Source organism: Pleurodeles waltl, chromosome 4_1 (genome assembly GCF_031143425.1).
Source record: "Pleurodeles waltl isolate 20211129_DDA chromosome 4_1, aPleWal1.hap1.20221129, whole genome shotgun sequence".
Taxonomy (NCBI): Eukaryota; Metazoa; Chordata; class Amphibia; order Caudata; family Salamandridae; genus Pleurodeles; species Pleurodeles waltl.
The window spans coordinates 593,004,164-593,022,886 of record NC_090442.1 but is presented as its reverse complement, the minus strand read 5'-3'; the positions used below and the strand labels follow the sequence as shown (position 1 = coordinate 593,022,886).

Sequence of the window (18,723 nt, the reverse complement as noted above, 5' to 3'; positions counted from 1 at the left end):
AGTCCAGTGACTCTTCAGCCCAAGTTTGGTGGAGGTAAGTCCTTGCCTCACCTCGCTGGGCTGCATTGCTGGGAACCGCGACTTTGCAAGCTTCTCCGGCCCCTGTGCACTTCCGGCGGAAATCCTGTGTGCACAGCCAAGCCTGGGTCCACGGCACTCTAACCTGCATTGCACGACTTTCTAAGTTGGTCTCCGGCGACGTGGGACTCCTTTGTGCAACTTCGGCGAGCACCGTTTCACGCATCCTCGTAGTGCCTGTTTCTGGCACTTCTCCGGGTGCTACCTGCTTCAGTGAGGGCTCTTTGTCTTGCTCGACGTCCCCTCTCTCTGCAGGTCCAATTTGCGACCTCCTGGTCCCTCCTGGGCCCCAGCAGCGTCCAAAAACGCCAAACGCACGATTTGCGTGTAGCAAGGCTTGTTGGCGTCCATCCGGCGGGAAAACACTTCTGCACGACTCTCCAAGGCGTGGGGGATCCACCCTCCAAAGGGGAAGTCTCTAGCCCTTGTCGTTCCTGCAGTATTCACAGTTCTTCAGCCTAGAAAGAGCTTCTTTGCACCAACCGCTGGCATTTCTTGGGCATCTGCCCATCTCCGAGCTGCTTGTGACTTTTGGACTTGGTCCCCTTGTTCCACAGGTACCTTCAGACAGGAATCCATCGTTGTTGCATTGCTGATTTGTGTTTTCCTTGCATTCTCCCTCTAACACGACTATTTTGTCCTTAAGGGAACTTTGGTGCACTTTGCACTCACTTTTCAGGGTCTTGGGGAGGGTTATTTTTCTAACTCTCACTATTTTCTAATAGTCCCAGCGACCCTCTACAAGGTCACATAGGTTTGGGGTCCATTCGTGGTTCGCATTCCACTTCTGGAGTATATGGTTTGTGTTGCCCCTATCCCTATGTTTCCCCATTGCATCCTATTGTAACTATACATTGTTTGCACTGTTTTCTAAGACTATACTGCATATTTTTGCTATTGTGTATATATATCTTGTGTATATTTCCTATCCTCTCACTGAGGGTACACTCTAAGATACTTTGGCATATTGTCATAAAAATAAAGTACCTTTATTTTTAGTATAACTGTGTATTGTGTTTTCTTATGATATTGTGCATATGACACTAAGTGGTACTGTAGTAGCTTCACACGTCTCCTAGTTCAGCCTGAGCTGCTCTGCTAAGCTACCATTATCTATCAGCCTAAGCTGCTAGACACCCTATACACTAATAAGGGATAACTGGGCCTGGTGCAAGGTGCAAGTACCCCTTGGTACTCACTACAAGCCAGTCCAGCCTCCTACAGTAGTGAACCCAAAACCCCAGATTTTCAGATTACTTCTGGAACCAAGAGGAACCTCTGCCAAGGAGAAGAGCTGAAGAGCTGAAGGAGGAGTACTGCCCCTTTGCCTGTGACTGTGCTTTGCTAGGTTGGCCTGCAGTTGCTACTTCTGCCTGAAAGTGGTATATTGCTGCTTGTGAAAAATCTCCAAGGGGTTGGACTGAGCTTGCCTCCTGATTTGAAGTCTCAGGGCCATCAAAGACTTCCTCTGTCAGCACTTGGACTCCCTGCTGAGACTCCTGCTATGTCAAGTGCTACCCTATCCAGTCAATGGGCCCTTGAATGGTGAAGCTGGTAGAACAAGGACTGAAATCCACGCACAGGAAGCCATAAGGGAAAGGTTTGGCACACCACCTGCAACACGGCTGTAAGGATGACACGTAGCCCGCCTCGTGACTGAAATCGACCACCACCTGCATCACGGCAGGAGGAACGATGCAGCACCTGCTTGCGGCTTCTGAAAACAATGCAAACCCCTTGCAGCTCATTTATTCCAGCACTGTGTGTCTGGATTTAACACGCATCATCACTGGGTGTCAAAATCACCGTGAACCTGCGCGGATCTGAGGTGCCCTGTCCGGAAATCGAAGCATCGCTCTATTAAGGGAGAGAAAAACAATGCATTGCCTCCCCGACGGGAGAAGAAATGACGCAGGACCTCACTTGTGAGTAAGGAATCAATGCATCGCTGACTTTTCCTACGCACACTCACCTGTGCTGCTTTATTTTTGATGCAAACCAGGTACTTTGTGTAACAACAATGTTTCCATTGTTTTCTGTGGAGTAAGACTCTTTTTACTTTAAAAATTCATAACTTGACTTGTGTATGTTGGATTTTTGTATGACTCTGAATACAACCGGGTGTGAAAATCTAGAACTGGAGCTCAACATGATTTAGGCAACAAATCCCAGGTTCAAAAGTCTGACCACAGGAATAAACAGAAATGGCCCAAGGACTTAAAGCAAAGTCTACAACAAAGGTGCAAGCATGCCATATTAAACAGGTGTTCACTAAGCCAAGGACCAGATGCTGTGTATAAGTAGGGCATCAAGGTGCATGGAGGTGCAATACAAAAGCCATCCAAATAAAAATATTTGCATACCAAAGAATTTTAAAAGAGTAAACTACAATCAATAAAAAAATAAACTATCACACATAACAAAAGTTAGATTCCAGGGCCTTTTACTTCAGAGGCTGTAACCTATCTGCTGAATTATGAAGCTGAGACTGTAAAAAAAAACTACGTGAGAACAACAACGAACTGGCATTAACAAATACAACATCATACATAGCAACATTTTAGAAGAGGAAGATTTAAAATAATAATAATCAGGAAACTGTAGTCCCCATTGATTTATTTTGAAGCAGAGGCAATATCAGGTGGGAGACAGACAAAATAAAGCTATTTTTGACTTCACAAATTGAGAGTCTCCCGTCTGAATCGTGTCTATTGGCAGGTATGCAATACGCCATAAAAAAACAGACAAGGAAACCCATTGGAATACCTAAGATTTTAATCCACACTGAGCACTAGGAATGATGTTAGGTCAGTATTTGGAGGGAGAAAGGATATCCTCATCCTTTGTGCTTAAACATTTGGCATCCTAATTAAACCTTTATGCAAAAAAAAAAAAAGAATGCCTTATGTACGTAAGGGTATAGTCGCCTGTTGGTTGCTTTCGGGGTGCTACAGTCACAAGCAAACAATGCCTAATAAGCCAACTTCTGTAGAGCTACAAAACCAGCAAAAAATGCAGAATAAGCTAAGTTATAAACACACACAGACTGCATTCGACTACCTGCAAGTTCTTGTGATGCTCTGCACGCTGGTAAACTCTTGCTGCAGCATCCTGGGCCTCACAGTTTTGGTCAGTTTGCTTACAGCAGCTTGCCACATGGTGTACACACTTCTTGTGTGGACATAGAATTGACACTATGTTACTTTTCTGGTGTGGTGGCCTTCACACATTCCAGAACAAAAACAAAATAATCTCACAGATGTGTGCCTCTTTAATCCACTACCAGATACTGCTGGCCCTTTATCTTGCTCTTGCAGGTTCCAGATGTCTTTGTTTGTGATGACTTTCTGTCTTTCTCGTCCTCCATCTTTCCACTTTACTTTTCTCTCTCTTGCTGTAAGTTAAGTTCCCCAAAATAGGTGCTTATGACCCCCAACAGAAACCACAGGTGCCAGTTAGCGACTGAAAATCCTTCTCTGTAGGACGATTACTACTCTATCTCCTATAGTTTTATCGCCACATTCAAAACTCATCTGGGAGTTTCTTGTGTGTGTCATCTTGTGGGTGATATTAACAGAAAACGATCTTAATAGTTCAGAATATGAGAATGAGATTGCAGCTCAAATTAGTTTATAAAAGCAACATTTTTATGACACATGATTTTCTGCTTTGCTTCTATCTGGCTGGGTGCTACCTGTCAGAATGGAAAACTGGTCCAAGTGCCAATGTTCAGTACTTGAGCTGCAGTCAAAGTCTGCAATACAGCCCTGCCACGTTTCCCAGGTCCATGCATGATGCACTGCTCCAATCCAAGTTTTTTCTTTGAATTTTTAGACTTGTAGTCTTGTAGCTGAGATTGGCCAACTTTCAGCAGTTCGATGATCTGCAACTGACACTGGAAGGCTGCTGTGAAAGTAAGGGAGTGGAGGTGTGCAGCGAACAGTTGCAGTTTCGGGGATGAGGCAAAGTGATTAGGGAGGAAAGTTCAGCCGAAGCAGACTATTTTCTTTGAAATCAATCAGCCAATGCGTGATAGAGGTGTGGCCTAAGAAGCAATGGCTGAAGACAGATGACCTAAATCTCACATTCAGCGAAAATGAGGATCACCTAATTAAGGAATTATGCTCTTATTACCTAACCTGAAGAGAGCCTAACATTTTTGTATGACCTGAAAAGAGGCATTAGTGAAGTCATGCTTGAAGTAGATGCATTAATCTGAAGACTGGGGATGTATTCTGGTCCCTATTCTATATAGGGTGTAATGCAACTTTCTGTGTTTATGATGTACTAAGGCTGACAGTCCCTGACCCATAAACATTCTACGCCTGATTCACAAAGATAAATGTACCTTTTTTGTAAGTTTATGATTGTTTGCTATTCACCAAGGGATTTATGAGTAGTATCTCTATGAGTGTGGAGTATCTGCACATAAAAAGACCTATGGGGTAATTACTAGTGTGGTGGTCTACAGACCGCCACACTCGTGGTGGCAGTCTGGACCACCACCAATGCAGCAGTCCGACGCCATATTAAAACCCTTTGTTTTGACTACCAGGGAACTGCCAGCAACACCAGGATCTTGGATCCCGGCGGTCTGGAGGTGGCAGAGATCCTTGTTGGCTAGGGCAGTGCTGCAAGCAGTACTGCCCTGGGAATTACAAACTTGTTTGTTCTCTGCCAGGTAACACTGCCATGAAAACGTTGGCAGAGAACAGGTGCAGGGGGCCACAGGGAGGCCCCCTGCACTGCCAATGCACTTGTCATGGGCAGTGCAGCCCCCCCGCCCAGCACCATCACAATGTTCACTGTCTGCAACATTGCGAGGGTGCTGGTACACCCTACGGGCTACAGCATTGCCTCTGGCTCGATTATGAGCCTGTGACACTGCTGTAACCTGTTTCCCACTAAGCTAGTGGGTGGATACCTAGGTTTCTGTCCGCCAGCCTACCAGGAAACTATTAATGGGGCCAGCGGGGAGGTAGCCTGTGTGGTGGCAACCACCCCATCGGAAGTTTGACGGACCGTATAAACGGTCCGCCAAACTCATAATGACCCCCATAATGTCTTATGTGCGGACACTCTACACTTGTAAAGATACTACTGATAGAGCCCTTTGTGAATAGAAAACAATCATAAACTTACACGAAGTTTAAGTGTGAATTTGGCACCCTGTGCAGCTAAATTTAGTGCCATCAGTGACTCACTTCTTTCCCTTAGGTGCTTAATTTGTAGGGTGCTCTCATTCGTACAGGAGGAGCCGCGACACTGAAGGAGTCTTACTCTCCCCAAACTACAGCATTATTTGCCCTTCCATCTATACAAAGTATTAAGTAGGCTATTGTCCTTACATGCTGAGGCCGCACAATCCATTGCTTAGCTCTCTTCCAGAGGTACTGACCTTACAGAGTTCCATCTTTGAAAAGGAGTGGATTCTAGTTGACAGAAGCCCTTGTATCTCAGGTCCCCAGCAGCATCCACTAAACGCAATGATGCCCGATAGGGCAGGCTGAAAAGTGATCCTGTCAAGCTCAATCCTTTCATTGTTGATGTTGGCACCCTTCAATTCTTTGTGGAAAAGTATGCAAAATACCCAAAATATTACATGGAATAATGCAAAAGTATGCAAGTAGGCAAGGGGCTGGTCTGGCATTATGAACTATTTTTTTTTTTTTTACTGCAAAATAAATCGAGCATGATGCAAACAACAGCACTTGCATTTTATTCGTTTGCACTGTTCCAGTACTCCTGCAATAGGATTTTTATCTAAAAGACATCTCAGTTAAGCAGTGTGACATAATGGTGTAATCTTTGGCATGTCGCAAAGCAAGCACATAATTAAATACCAGAAACTATCCGAGATTACTCCGGGGAAAGCAAACTTTAGCCCTTAAGTAACTCAGGATGCAGCACAAAAATAGCAGTTTGAAAATATTAGGTGATGAATTTCACACCCTAGACACTCTAGAATCTTGCCTCCTTATACTCTTGGACCCGTTGACAGTGTTTAAGACAGTAAATAGCACCACTTTTCTAAGAACTGTTAAGGAGAGAATGGGATGGGGCAATTAGTTCTCATATGGCTTTCATTGTACCTAAATAACCTTTTTTTCAATGTATAAAACTCACTAACTCTCCCTCTAAGCCCTCAGCACTCCAAAACGATGTCCCACATTATTTATTTCACCTGTGAGTGTCAATCCTTACATGGAAACACTTGCTTCCTCCATCAAACATTGCATACTACTTGTACACCAATTTAACCGGGCTGTTTGGGAATGTTCTCCCCCAGAAACGATGAAATTACCTCTTAAATTCTACCTGACATCCAGTCTTCAATGAAGACACACCACCTCATATTCAACCAACCTAACAGAGAGGCCCTTCAGATCACTTGGCAAACCTGTTCCTTCCTGGTTCAAATCTGGCTCAATCAAGGCACGATCTGTGCTGAACTGTCACCCTTTCATTGTGGGATTTGTCACATCACTCATCTTTATCATAGACAAGCTATCAACTTGCAAGCACACATCTCCTGTTTGTTTAAGGGGAGATAGCATCAGCTCAGGCTTTTTAAGGCATAAACCCTTCATCTCAGAAAATCATTTTATAAGTGACTCAAGCTCCTGTGCTATGGAGGTTGACCTACAGACGCTCAATACCTGCAGGAATGTCTGAACTGCATCTAGCAACACCCTGTAATTATGGGGGCCACTGCAACAAAAAAGTGTGTTCACAGTTTCCCAATTTTAATCAATCTCAACAGACTCCGAATAGACTCAAAAACTAGTTATAAGTTAGCCTGCATTGCCCACGAGCCACTTTACTCTGGCTTGCCCACCTAAATAGCCCAGAAACTAGCCATTTTAGCAGAAAATAAACATTCCTAAATGTGTATTTTGTGATTAATTGAATTAATTTAATCTGAATTACACATTTTCTGAGTCAACTCGGTTGACTACAAATACTTGATACATGCTTATTTTCATTTGACTTGACATTGGTTCAAATCATTTGATTCAAATGTTAATTTGGTCAAGATGTTTTATTCTGTAAAAAATGAGAATTGATCCCTTTTCCCTTTTCTTTTACCTCCTACTCTTCATCTTATGTCTCTTTTCGTAGCCTAGTACCCTACACTTATCCCTTTCTTCATTTATGTGGTGCCTTTCCCTGCATGTACACATTTACGTCTTCCTATAATCTCCTCAGTCACCGCATTACATCTCTTTTTAATTCTCTAGCCATGTGCCCCTTTATACCTTTCTTTTCTAATGGGTTTCTTTTTTGTCACCCATCTGCCATTCTCAGTGTTTACTTTTTCACCCATCTTTCCATTTGGTTAGAACTACATTCAATTACAACCAAGTCATTTGAACTAATCACGGGATGCCCAATATGCATTTTGAAATTTGTTGAAAAATATTGCAAGCAATTTAATGTATGTCACTTTCAAAGGTGATGGCAGTTCATAATGCGCAGCAATATGCAAATAGATTCCTACTTTACTGTAATTAACTATGTCGCTAATGCAAAATTTGCAGGCACTGATATTCCAGAAGAAAGAGAACTGAAAAACTAGCTAATAAGTGACACTGGCCCTGCTCTGTCTGACATTAGGCATTTTGATCGTTAGCTAATAAAGGAAAGGGGGAGGAGAGGCCCAAGAGAGAGATACAATGTGTCGAGGTACATCCCCAAAGTATCAGGGGCAGGAAAAGAAAACAAGCATTTGCAAAGCAACGGGTCTCGCATTTCTCTGAGTAAGAGCTATTAGCAGTTGTAAACTCCCAACCGGACTTTTCTTGCCTCATTAAATGGAGAAAAAAAACGAGCGTGATTGCCCTGCTAAACAATGGAAATGGAAATAGAAATGGTCTCAGGGTCGATGTCATGCAAAGTGCTCGACATCTGGGTAGCGAGATCACGCTGCAAAAAAAGATAAAAAGTAGTCCACAAACCGGACGGAAAACAGCGAGCCTCATATGTTTTCAGTACTTGGTTGCTGCGCTCGAGGAGGACTAACCACCGGAAAAGGCATGACGTATGCATGCCTTCCACTAATGAAAGCAAGCAGATTTTAAAAGGCAAGCCCACGAACCAATGAACATTGACCTGACATGGGCGGGGCGCAAGCGCATGCCAATCCAGGCTCAACCCTAAAAAAGGGCATATTTTTAAAGGAAGAACCTCCACATAGGTCTCTTCCATCAGGGTATCAAGACCCTAAGAGGGTCCTGGTAAGTTTATTTTCCTGTATTAGGCATGTTGAAGGCACAACTCAGATAAAATACATTATTACAGTCCAATATCTATGTTATTTCCTATTACAGATGATTAGTGAAATCATAAGTAGACTGTACTAATGAAATAAGATTTAGGATTTTATTCAGATATTGTTTATGTTTATTTAATGTCTATTTGCTTATAGGTTGCACTCTGAAAAAACATGATTACTTCTATGTGCGCATGCATTCAGATGGTATTCAAAGCGTCGTGGTGAGGGTTACATAGTGATTACACAGTGACATAGAGATGGTTACAATGAGGGAGTTTGTCTCCTGAAAGGCAACAGAACAAGTCAGTGGATTCATAGATCCTGGGATGTACTGAGGGTGCAATGGCTACGCGGTTCTAACAATAATGGCCACATGCAATAGGAATTTGTGAGGCCTAATTTAGAGTCTATATTGGAAACATATTTAGAATTGAATATTGTGCAATAAACAAGTGTCATAGGACATTAAAAAATAAGGCATTTACTATCATTTGTCCAATTCTCCTCAGAGTGTCAGCAAAGGCAGCAAATCTCTTCTTCCTTTGGCTTTGGCCGTTGTCATTGCCTGAATGCTGAACATCGTTTTATTTTATTTTATAAATGTCTGATTATGTTGTGCCTGAGAGTTGCTGAGTCCTACTTTGTATGCACAACACCCAGACTCTTTTAAAGTATGTTTCAATCGATCCACGTGGTAATAGGTAGCCCACACGTCCTTCTCATGTGCCAAGCTCTTGGCACACAGGAAGAGCTAGGAAAATTGAAGCAATTATTTTAATTGAGGTGGAAAGACTGTAAATAATTGTCTATTCACTCCTACAGCCTAATCTTAAATGCTTTTGATAGCACGTTACTCGATTTAGGTTATTCAACACAAGATGTCCTGGGAAATGGAATGAAATGAGCTGCAATTAGCTGCCCTGGCAGGGCCCCGAGAGGCTCCACCTGTCTCTGTAGAGTCCTGCCCGTAGAAAGCAACGGAGGCTCTCCATGAGGGGCTGGCCATTGCAGGGCAGGATGGAGGAAAGGCGTACGTACATCTTACCGAGTAACCGAGACCTATAACTGTCTATTTCACCGTCAGGCCTCCTAAATCTGTAATATAGTGATAACTGTTAATTTTACCAGTTCTTATTTATTTAAAGATTGTAAAGTTTTATTTCAGTGCTTAATGTGATTGCCCAGTTTGAGAGTAAACATTTATTTACGAGCAGAATCAGCACATTTTGATCTGCAGTGAGATGGGTAGGTTTGTGGTATTGGTGCATAATGATATAAACAAGAGTCATATTGACGTCATATACAGTGACAGGTAACAGTGCTACATTATTACTCTAATTATTCTTCTCTTGCTATATGTCTCAGCCTGCTTTATAAACGTTTTGGGGAAGATCTGATAAAGAAGAAATGACAAACTAATGCGTTCTGTAATCTTGATTCACACACGGTCCATGTGCTCTTCAGTAATGTACAATAGTTTTGTTTCTTGGCATTCAGCAGAATAAGAATACATTACACATTAGGATAGCTAATGGATAAGCCCCCTAATAGAAGCTAATTTCTCCTATGTATTAAGGGGCTGGGTTTGGGTGAACCACTAAGTAGTTTGAAAATTATTGTCTTTAATTTCACCACCTTCGTGAATTCAAAGCTTGTGAAGTTTTAAAAATAAACAGTCATTGGTAAAGCCAAAAGTTCTGGCTTGCATTTTGAGTCTTGTTTAAAACATCAATAAGCCTGTGGCACAGAAAAAAACACAATACAATAACTGGCTATTTTCTCAATAGAATGGATGCATTTTGATGCAATTTAGTATGTGATGATTCAGAGTAGTTTTAAATTTAAAATAGTTGCTCATACAGATCTGTCAACTCACACCGTGCCATGTGTGTCACACAATATCAGCTCCCTTCACATGGTCACCCGGAAAGGAACTGATGTCACATGGTGGAAGGGAAAAATAGCTGAAAACCACTACACAGAGTAATTTCTCAACTCGCTTATGAGGCTCTGGGCAGCCCATATTCATTACAGGTGTGAAAATACCCCAGAACATCAGATGCAGCTTATGCAAGCTTTTCTTTTTTTTTTTTCTTGGGAAAGGGGGTTGCTGGGGAGAGGGGGATATTGCCTGTTAGGTAGGGTGACCACATTTTGAGAAGCAAAAACTGGGACATATCAGACATAAAAGTAGGACTAAGCCTTTAGCCTTACTTCTATATCTGACCTGCCCCGTATTTTGCATAAATATATGTAAGTATATGTATGTATGTATATATATATATATACTTCAGACTTTAGCAGCTCTTGTGGAAAGGAGTGCATACATTTCGATTCTGCTTGGCAGGATGAAGTGACCTTGCTCTAAAAAAATGGTACATTTATTGAAAATTAGCAAAAGTGTCAGGACACCGGGACAGTCTCCTGAAAATCGAGATTGTCCGTGGAAATCTGGGACCTCTGGTCACCCTACTCTTAGGTAGCTTTGGCATAAGGCCCTGCCCCTCCTAGGCCACGCCCCCTTCTCACAGAGTGAAATAGTTGTGTAAGTTGCCAGGTCTGCTCATAATAGGTGAATGAACAACTCATCTAGTTAAAGAATAAAGTACTGCCATTACTACCGTAAAACCCTATTGTGCCACTGCTTAAAGATGTGTGCCGTGGATTTTGGCTTCTGTCCTGCTAAGGGCCAAAATTAAAAGGCACCTGGAATCGTACATTTTATGGCATGTGATATGAATACTTCAATTGACTGACTCCTGTCCCCAAAATTAATTCCGAAAATGCAGATAAATTGGATCGGAAACATACCATGATAAACCAATTGTTTCGTTTATTTCTTTACCAGGGTTTTACCGATTCTGTTTACCGAGCTCGGCGAAAGGAATTTGCTGATATCGCATTCAACTATAAACAGTGAGTATGAGCACACATAGAACAAGGCAGTGTCCCGTAGCTACTGCAGGTGAACGTCACGCGACGTGGCACGCCCCGCTAGCTGCCTTTCTTAATAGGCACTGTTTGTGGTGTGTATGCATGGGGTGGTTGTGTGTGTCTGCGAGGCGCTTACAAAGCCTGCTGTTGGGAGCATTCACCGCCAAACAAAACTTAATTGCGCGGAGCCCACCTTTGAATCAGCGCTTTGTTGTCTAATTGCGCAGCATTATTAGATGCGACTACAAAGAACCGAAAACTGAATAATGTCTCCCTGATATTCTTCAGTATAAACACTGGAGGAAGAGGGTATAATTTACATTAAAGTGGGGAGAACGCACATTATTCCAATTATGAATCTATTCTGTCACTGATGCCGCTTAATGTTGCACTTTTATCATCACTGTCCCAGCTGCATAATCCGATTTTAGTCGTCCATTTCAGCAGGCGAATGTGATTAAAATAAACAAATTGAAGCCCATATGTATTAACACATTTACCCAAAAACAGAGAATGAGACATCAGGCCCTAAACCTCTGCATTTATGCATCATTAAAGGAGGACAGAGAGATCCCTGGGGGTTCCTGGCTGGCCTCTCACTTTGTAGGTTGCCATGTTGCAGACGCTAAACGTATTTTTTCCCTTGTTACGGTACATTTATTGCCAATCTTCTCTCCTACCTTGTGGTTCTACCCCTCACAGGCCGTCCCAAATGCAGTCACTATCGTTAACCACCTTTCCTTTCTCTGACCATTTTGTGTGCAGCTTACATGTTTCATTTGTAGCATCTTAACATGCGCCACATCTGCCCCTTTGCACCTCAAGATTCTGACTCAATTACATATTTAACCCCATGCTTTCAGTACAGTTCTTCAAGGATCCATTGTCTTATTTGCACTTTGCAAGGTTCCCTTCCCATAAACCTTTTGATTTTCCCACTCCTCGCTCACCTCATCCTAACTTAATGTTTGAAATTGTTGCCTCCTGGATGCTTGTTGACATCAGGTGGGTGGGAGTGGTGCTGATGGTGTTACAGGACACCCAGTTGAATAGATGGGTCTGCAGTGTGTGGTGAGTGTGTGAGGGGTGGCAGGAGTGTATTTCACCAATGAAGCTTACTGTTGACTTGGGTTATCAAAACTGTTCCTTGGCTAACTACACCAAAGCCTCCTGAAAGGTAAAAAAGGCAGAACATTGAAAATAGATAGTTGTGGTGTACGAAGTCACTCTGGTAAAACAAAAACCATGGCCAAGACCAACTGATGAAAAGTGAAGCCAGTGAATGCTGATTTTCAAAAAGCTGTTTTGTTTGTTGGTCTTAGGATGCTTAGTCAGTCTTGTAGTATCTATATAGTGGGTGGTGATGGGTGGAATATACTTGGGAGGTTCTTAGTTCCTGGATACTGTGGCTGGCATGGATTGTTGCCATGTAAATTGTGGCAGTTGGTGGAATTACTGTGGAGGCTGAGGGCCATTTGTAGTCTGCCCCTGTGTCTGTGATAAATCCTTGACATGTCTTATTTGTGAGTGTCTGCACTTCTTCAAGTCTAGTAAACTCGAATGTTCACTCATTCTGTTTTCTACAGGCATTTATGTTCTAGTCAGTTCTGTTGCTTCTAGTATATGTACATCCCTTTTCATTCTCCACTCTCTAAATCAGCATCCTTTTCTCTTACCCCTTCTTCTCTTTGCACCAGCTCACAGATATTTGTTTTTTAGGTCGAGCTTAGGCAGAGCGCACGCACTGCCTGCCAGACCTGTTGGAATGGAGTAAAGGACTTTGCTCCCGCCTACCTCTTACCATAGGTTGAAGGCAGTGTTGCTCTTGTTTTGCTGCCTTCTAACTGGTTTGGCAGCCGATACGTCACTTCCTGTTCTTGGTGGAGGAACAATGGAAGTACAGTTTAATTACGCCTTGATTGTTATTCTGTTGTTTGGACAGACTAATTTTTTGTTTCCTGCCTCTCTGGCGCTTTTAAGTTTTATACAGCAGGACTGCCGATCAAGTTACTGCTGTATAAAACTGGAAAGTGCCATGAGCGCAACTGAAAAACAAAACAAACGATGACAAGTAACTAATAGTTACTTGTCATCGTTTGTTTTGTTTTTCAGTCGCGCTTGGCGCTTTCAAGTTTTATAGAGCTGGACTGCTGATCGAGTTACCTCTGTTTAAAACTTGAAAGCGCCATGACCATGACTGAAAAAGAAAACAAACAATGACAAGTAACTGGTAGTTACTTGACATTGTTTGTTTTGTTTTTCATTTGTGCTCATGGTGCTTTCAAGTTTTATACATCGGGACTGCCTGCTGTACAAAACTTCTTCTCCTTTCCTTTCCACCCTCTCACCCCGTCACCTTTTCTTTCCACCCCCTTCTCCACTACAATGGAAGAAAGTCTAGTTAGGAATTTACAACCCTAATAGCTCTAACTCGAGGACATGTGAAGGCCCATTGCTTTGCAAATGCTTGTTTCTCCTTACAGTTATTTTTCCTTTTGTTGTGTGATTAACTGCATCTAGACATCCACTATACACTCAGTTAAATTAATGTCTTCTTTGTAAAGTCCTCCTTCTCTCCATGGACATCCTTTAGGGGTCGCCAGAAGTCACAGCTGTGGCCCCTGGCTTGCCCCATGCGACCCCTGGCTTGCCCCATGCGACCCCTGGCACTGCCTTTGCAAACCCTGGCTTCAGAGGTGGCATGATCAGTGCCTGGAACTCAGGTGCAGCTCATCCTAATGGACGTTGGTTGTGGTTCCATTTCTACTCGTTTTCTGTAAAAAAAAATATTACACAAATAGTGAATAATATTATTCACTATTAGTGTAATAAAAATGGAATACAATTAGCTGGAATATGACCCTATCTGACAGCTAAGATGAGTAAAAATGCATTATGTGTTATGTTTATGCTTTGTGCTTGCTTACTGGCTAGAGTGTGTTTGTGTGAGAGTGTGTGTATGTTTGTGTCTGCCTAAGTAAAGATCAAATGGCATGTGATGTCACTTCTGCTACACCTGGCATTTTAGTGAATTGACGCCCATGATTCTCTCACAATTCAGTTTTGTGATCCTTCCCATTGCTTTATTTTTTTCCACTTTGGTGTTACATATTTGTTGACCACTGTTCTGTGGTTGTATGGCAGAACCACACAGACATTTTTAATGCATGCTTTTACACTGCAGTTTAAACAACAAATGCGTCTTTACCACGCATTTCTGAACCACGCGGATCTTTACAACAACTTGCTTTAGGGGGAGCTAGAACTTTGGAATAGTGTAACTTACTATTCCAACTCCAGTCTGCGTTACAGTAGGGAAGGTGTTGGACTTAAAATCCAAACACCAGTCCAACAATGCGTTCCCTAAAACAAGTCGAATGCGTGGTAAAGACGCATTCGTTGTTGAGATTGCGTTGTGAAGGAACTGCGTGGACCCATTATGCAGTAAAGGCTGTTTCCCATGTTCTGTTAATCGTTTGAAGCCTGTGCGATGATAGACTAGGGGTGGATGAAACAGAAAATTGTGTTCTTAAAATGTCTCGAAACAGACTGCTTGCTTTTCGCGTCTTGAGTTTTTCCTTCTTTTTAAAAAATGTATTCCATGCTAGTGGACAGCCGATCCCTCCTGTGGAGTATACCGAGGACGAGAAGAAAACATGGGGGACTGTGTTCAGGGAGCTGAAGACACTTTATCCAACACACGCCTGCTACGAACATAACCACGTGTTCCCTCTCTTGGAGAAATATTGTGGCTATAATGAGAATAATATCCCACAACTCGAGGACGTTTCAAATTTTCTGCAAAGTAAGTCACCGTGTTAAGGGAAAAAAATTATATTGAAAGAATATTTTTCTTTCTTCCCTTCTTTGTTTCTTTCTTTCTGAAAACCTCAGTAAAACACCTTGAGGAATAAATAATGTTTCTCACTGAAGCTGGAAGTTGAAATGTGTCTACTTTTCGAGAATTAAACAATAAATTATATGTTGATAAATTTATTAAATAATAAGTGTACTCAGATAAAAGCCTTCCTATTCTTCACTTGTCTTTTAGCTGCCTGGCTAGCCTTGATAAATTATTTTGCGTTTCGAATTAGTTCTTTGCTAAACCACTAATAGCGTCAGAAAAGAAAATCAATTTTAGGTAAAAATATGCAGAAATAGATTTTAGGCAAAAATATAAATGTAGAACCGAAACATTTATTTTTTGACGTGGGGCAATCACGTTAACAATACTAGGGAGCATTCTGTGCGCATAAAAGCACGCTTAAATGTTTTCCTGCACCAATATTTTAGTACTTTTTGTGCTGATGTGGCATTTTATTTTCTTAGACGCCAGATTAGAAATTCAAATATAAAATTCTGTTTTGTGGTGTTTCAATGGGACCAGCCCAGCTAGGACTCAGTGACTGTGTTCGAGCAGCCACACAATGTCACTCTGTGAAACTCAGGGCGGGAGCCATTGCCAGGGATCATGGTGAGGAACAGAACACACAAAACGCCGCAAGTGGGGATTCAGCGAGACAGAAATGGGAAGGAGGAAGAGAACACACAGTGGCATTGAACATACCTGGAACAAACAGAGATAAGAGTAACAAACAATGTTTTCCATTAAGAATTAGGTGAACAAGGCAGACTTGTCAGAGGCCGTCAGTAAGGTGCGAGGAAGAGAGGGCGGGGTCTGCTCAGAGGACTACTTAGAAATGCATGATTCTCGGGCATTGAAGAGACACGGCTGTCATTAATGCAGCAGGTGCAGAGGCACAAGGGCCCAGGCATATCAGGGAGCCTTCTGCACCCCTATTACTGTTTTCTTCCCTATCCAGTCCGTGGACAGCGGGCCCATATTCCTTACTTTGTGGCCTGTGGGACCCTTGCTATGCACTGAGTGTGCTGATGGGCGTGGTCAATGGCGAGAGAGAGAGGCAACTGATCTGTCTGAGACAAGGGAAGGGGAGAGGTTTCTTGCAGGAAGTTGGAATGAGGTCCTAAGGGCGAGTCTGAGGAGAAAAAGGGTTTCCAGCTTTCCTCTTTTGGCCCCTTTTAAGTAGCCACGTGCTCTGGGTAATTTATAAGTGAATTAGGAGCACTTCACTGTACTTTCCCTTTATTGCTTTTCTTACCGCATAACATAGTTCATCATATATACATCTTTTGTTAGAAAACAATCCTTCTTCTTTTAATTTCTCGCAGTCTTTGATTCTGCCTGTTTGTTCCTTCAACTTTCGGTACGACGAACGACTCCTTCATAGAGTGGACATACACAAAGCACTTTCTTATGTAAAATGATTTTATTTTTTCACAATGTATTTTTTGTTTTTCACATGGTTTGACTGATCAAGCGTTACTTCGATCTTCAGCAACAATGAATTATTGGATCAAGTTTACCATAACACGCATCCTACATACCAGGATGAACACCATTCATTTGTCAAAGCGTTGCATACTACTTGTCTCCACGCTAAAAATGCGCTGCTATTCTTTGGGGAAGGGAAGCTTCAGTTACTGTGAGCTGTGGCTGAGGGCCAATGCAATAATAGCGCATTTAAGTTTAACCTCCGTAGATTAGTTTAAGTAGCATTATCTACTTCACAGAATATGGTGAGTGTGCAGCAACATCAAATTAATACATTAAATTTATCAAATAAATACTTTAATTTTTTCCAGAAACAAAATTAAAAAGCGGAAGCTTTAAGGCTGTAAAAAGACTAAAAGGATGAAAATTGAATGTGTTGAACAGAAGTTATGACATTTTTAAAATGCCTCCACAGGGTAGCATGGGTATGGCTATGTGTTATGGCAGATCGAGTTCTTGGAACCCTTTCTTGCTGATTGGCTAGGGAGTGAGGAATTCAAAGGCTATCTGTTTAACCTGGTCATTAGTTGCACTACACGTTTACAGAAGCCGAAAAACCCCAGGGGGACAAAGTGGAACATGGTGGCCTTGAGGTTGTATACATTTGTTCCATCCTGCTGCTAAAGCTTTAGGCTGTGTTGAAAAAAACTCAGAGCGGGACAAAACTTAAAATCATAACCACTTTTGCCATTCCAATTTTGTTCTTGCTTTGGGCCTCTTAAAAAAAATCAGTACAATATATGCCCTCAGTCCATAAAATCAACGTTATTTGGCCATGTAAGGGCCATAAAAGCAAAAAGCAGTAATAAGTGCTTTCTCTGTAATTTCGAGGCCTGTATAATGAAATTCAGTGCAGCAGAACATACAGTTGGGGATTCTGATGGCTGTAGCATCATAAAACCCTCGGAGAATGTAATTGGACGTTTTTCTTTAAGAAAGGGACATAAAAAAAAGTTTTTTAAAAGCATAATACAGCGCATAAAATAGCATAAAGTGCATTGTGAATTGCTTAGAGACCCCACTGCATGCACAACATGTTCAATGAACTAAACCATGAGCCTGCAACCGGGAGTGCCCCGAAGGAATGTACTGTGTTTGTTCTAAATCGTGTGAGGTAGAATCTGTGATCTGGGTCTTGGACTCATGTCAGATATGGCTCCATCTCATGGCATGTCGGTATAGGCATGTACAAATTCACTGTGGACATTTCTGCCCCTTTCCCGATCTTATTCTATCTGCATGGGACAAGAAAAGGTCCTTCACTAGAACCTTAATGTTCAGACATATTCTTGGGAGTTTCAAAAAGGTGACTCAGGCCTATTTCTCATAGTGTACTCTTAACACATGAAATCCAGGGGATGGACTGATATTTACTTTTTCTGAAGCAGTCCTCCAGGATCTTCAGTGAAAAGATCAACTCAGAAAGTAGCCAAACCTTGACCCATGGCATGAGTGGTGCCATTCCAACCCAATCTTCCAAATAATGTAAACCAGCTTCCGAGTTAAGAATGAAACTTGAAGTTGATCTGGGCAAGCCCAGAACTCTACTCATGAGTCTATTTTCTGTAACCTGTAGAGAACTTGGTGGCTTATATCCCAATACGGCTGCACCACAAGTACCTGCAGGGAAGCATTTACTTTTATGGAATTTAATCAATTGTTTCGTGGGTTTATAACCTAGTTTCCTAGCGAACTGAAACAACTGCTCACACCCTACTGCCATAGCTTGTGACCTCTGGGAGAGCAAGTGTTCCCACAATAGCTTTTCATCAAATAAAATTCCCAGGTAACTAAAGAGTTTTGTTTTTCTTTTTGGAGTGCCATCCAGAAGAAATGTTTTAGCTCGCAGGTAAGGATATAGGATTTATTGTTACTTACTTTAAAATTCAAACCCTGCATGAAACTTTGAAACCCATCTAACAATGCCTGCAGGTCATTTGCTGTGCGGGCTAAAAGAATTGCATTGTCTGCATAGAGCAGGGTAGGAACTGGTCGCAAGTCAATTTTAGGGAAATCCAGAATACAAGTACATAAAAAAAGAATCCAGTCTGTTAATGTAAAAAAAAAAGACAAAACTAAGCCA

At 42.0% G+C, this 18,723-nt stretch overlaps 1 protein-coding gene across 2 annotated transcripts in view; it reads left to right on the top strand.

The window, feature by feature from the left end:
* PAH (phenylalanine hydroxylase) overlaps window positions 1-18,723 on the top strand; it is a 231,602-nt gene that overhangs the window by 151,686 nt on the left and 61,193 nt on the right. For both annotated transcript variants that reach the window (XM_069228986.1, XM_069228987.1), the window contains 2 exons: window positions 11,202-11,269; window positions 14,896-15,092. In XM_069228986.1, the coding sequence (XP_069085087.1) occupies window positions 11,202-11,269; window positions 14,896-15,092 (265 nt within the window). The remainder of the gene's footprint in view (window positions 1-11,201; window positions 11,270-14,895; window positions 15,093-18,723) is intronic.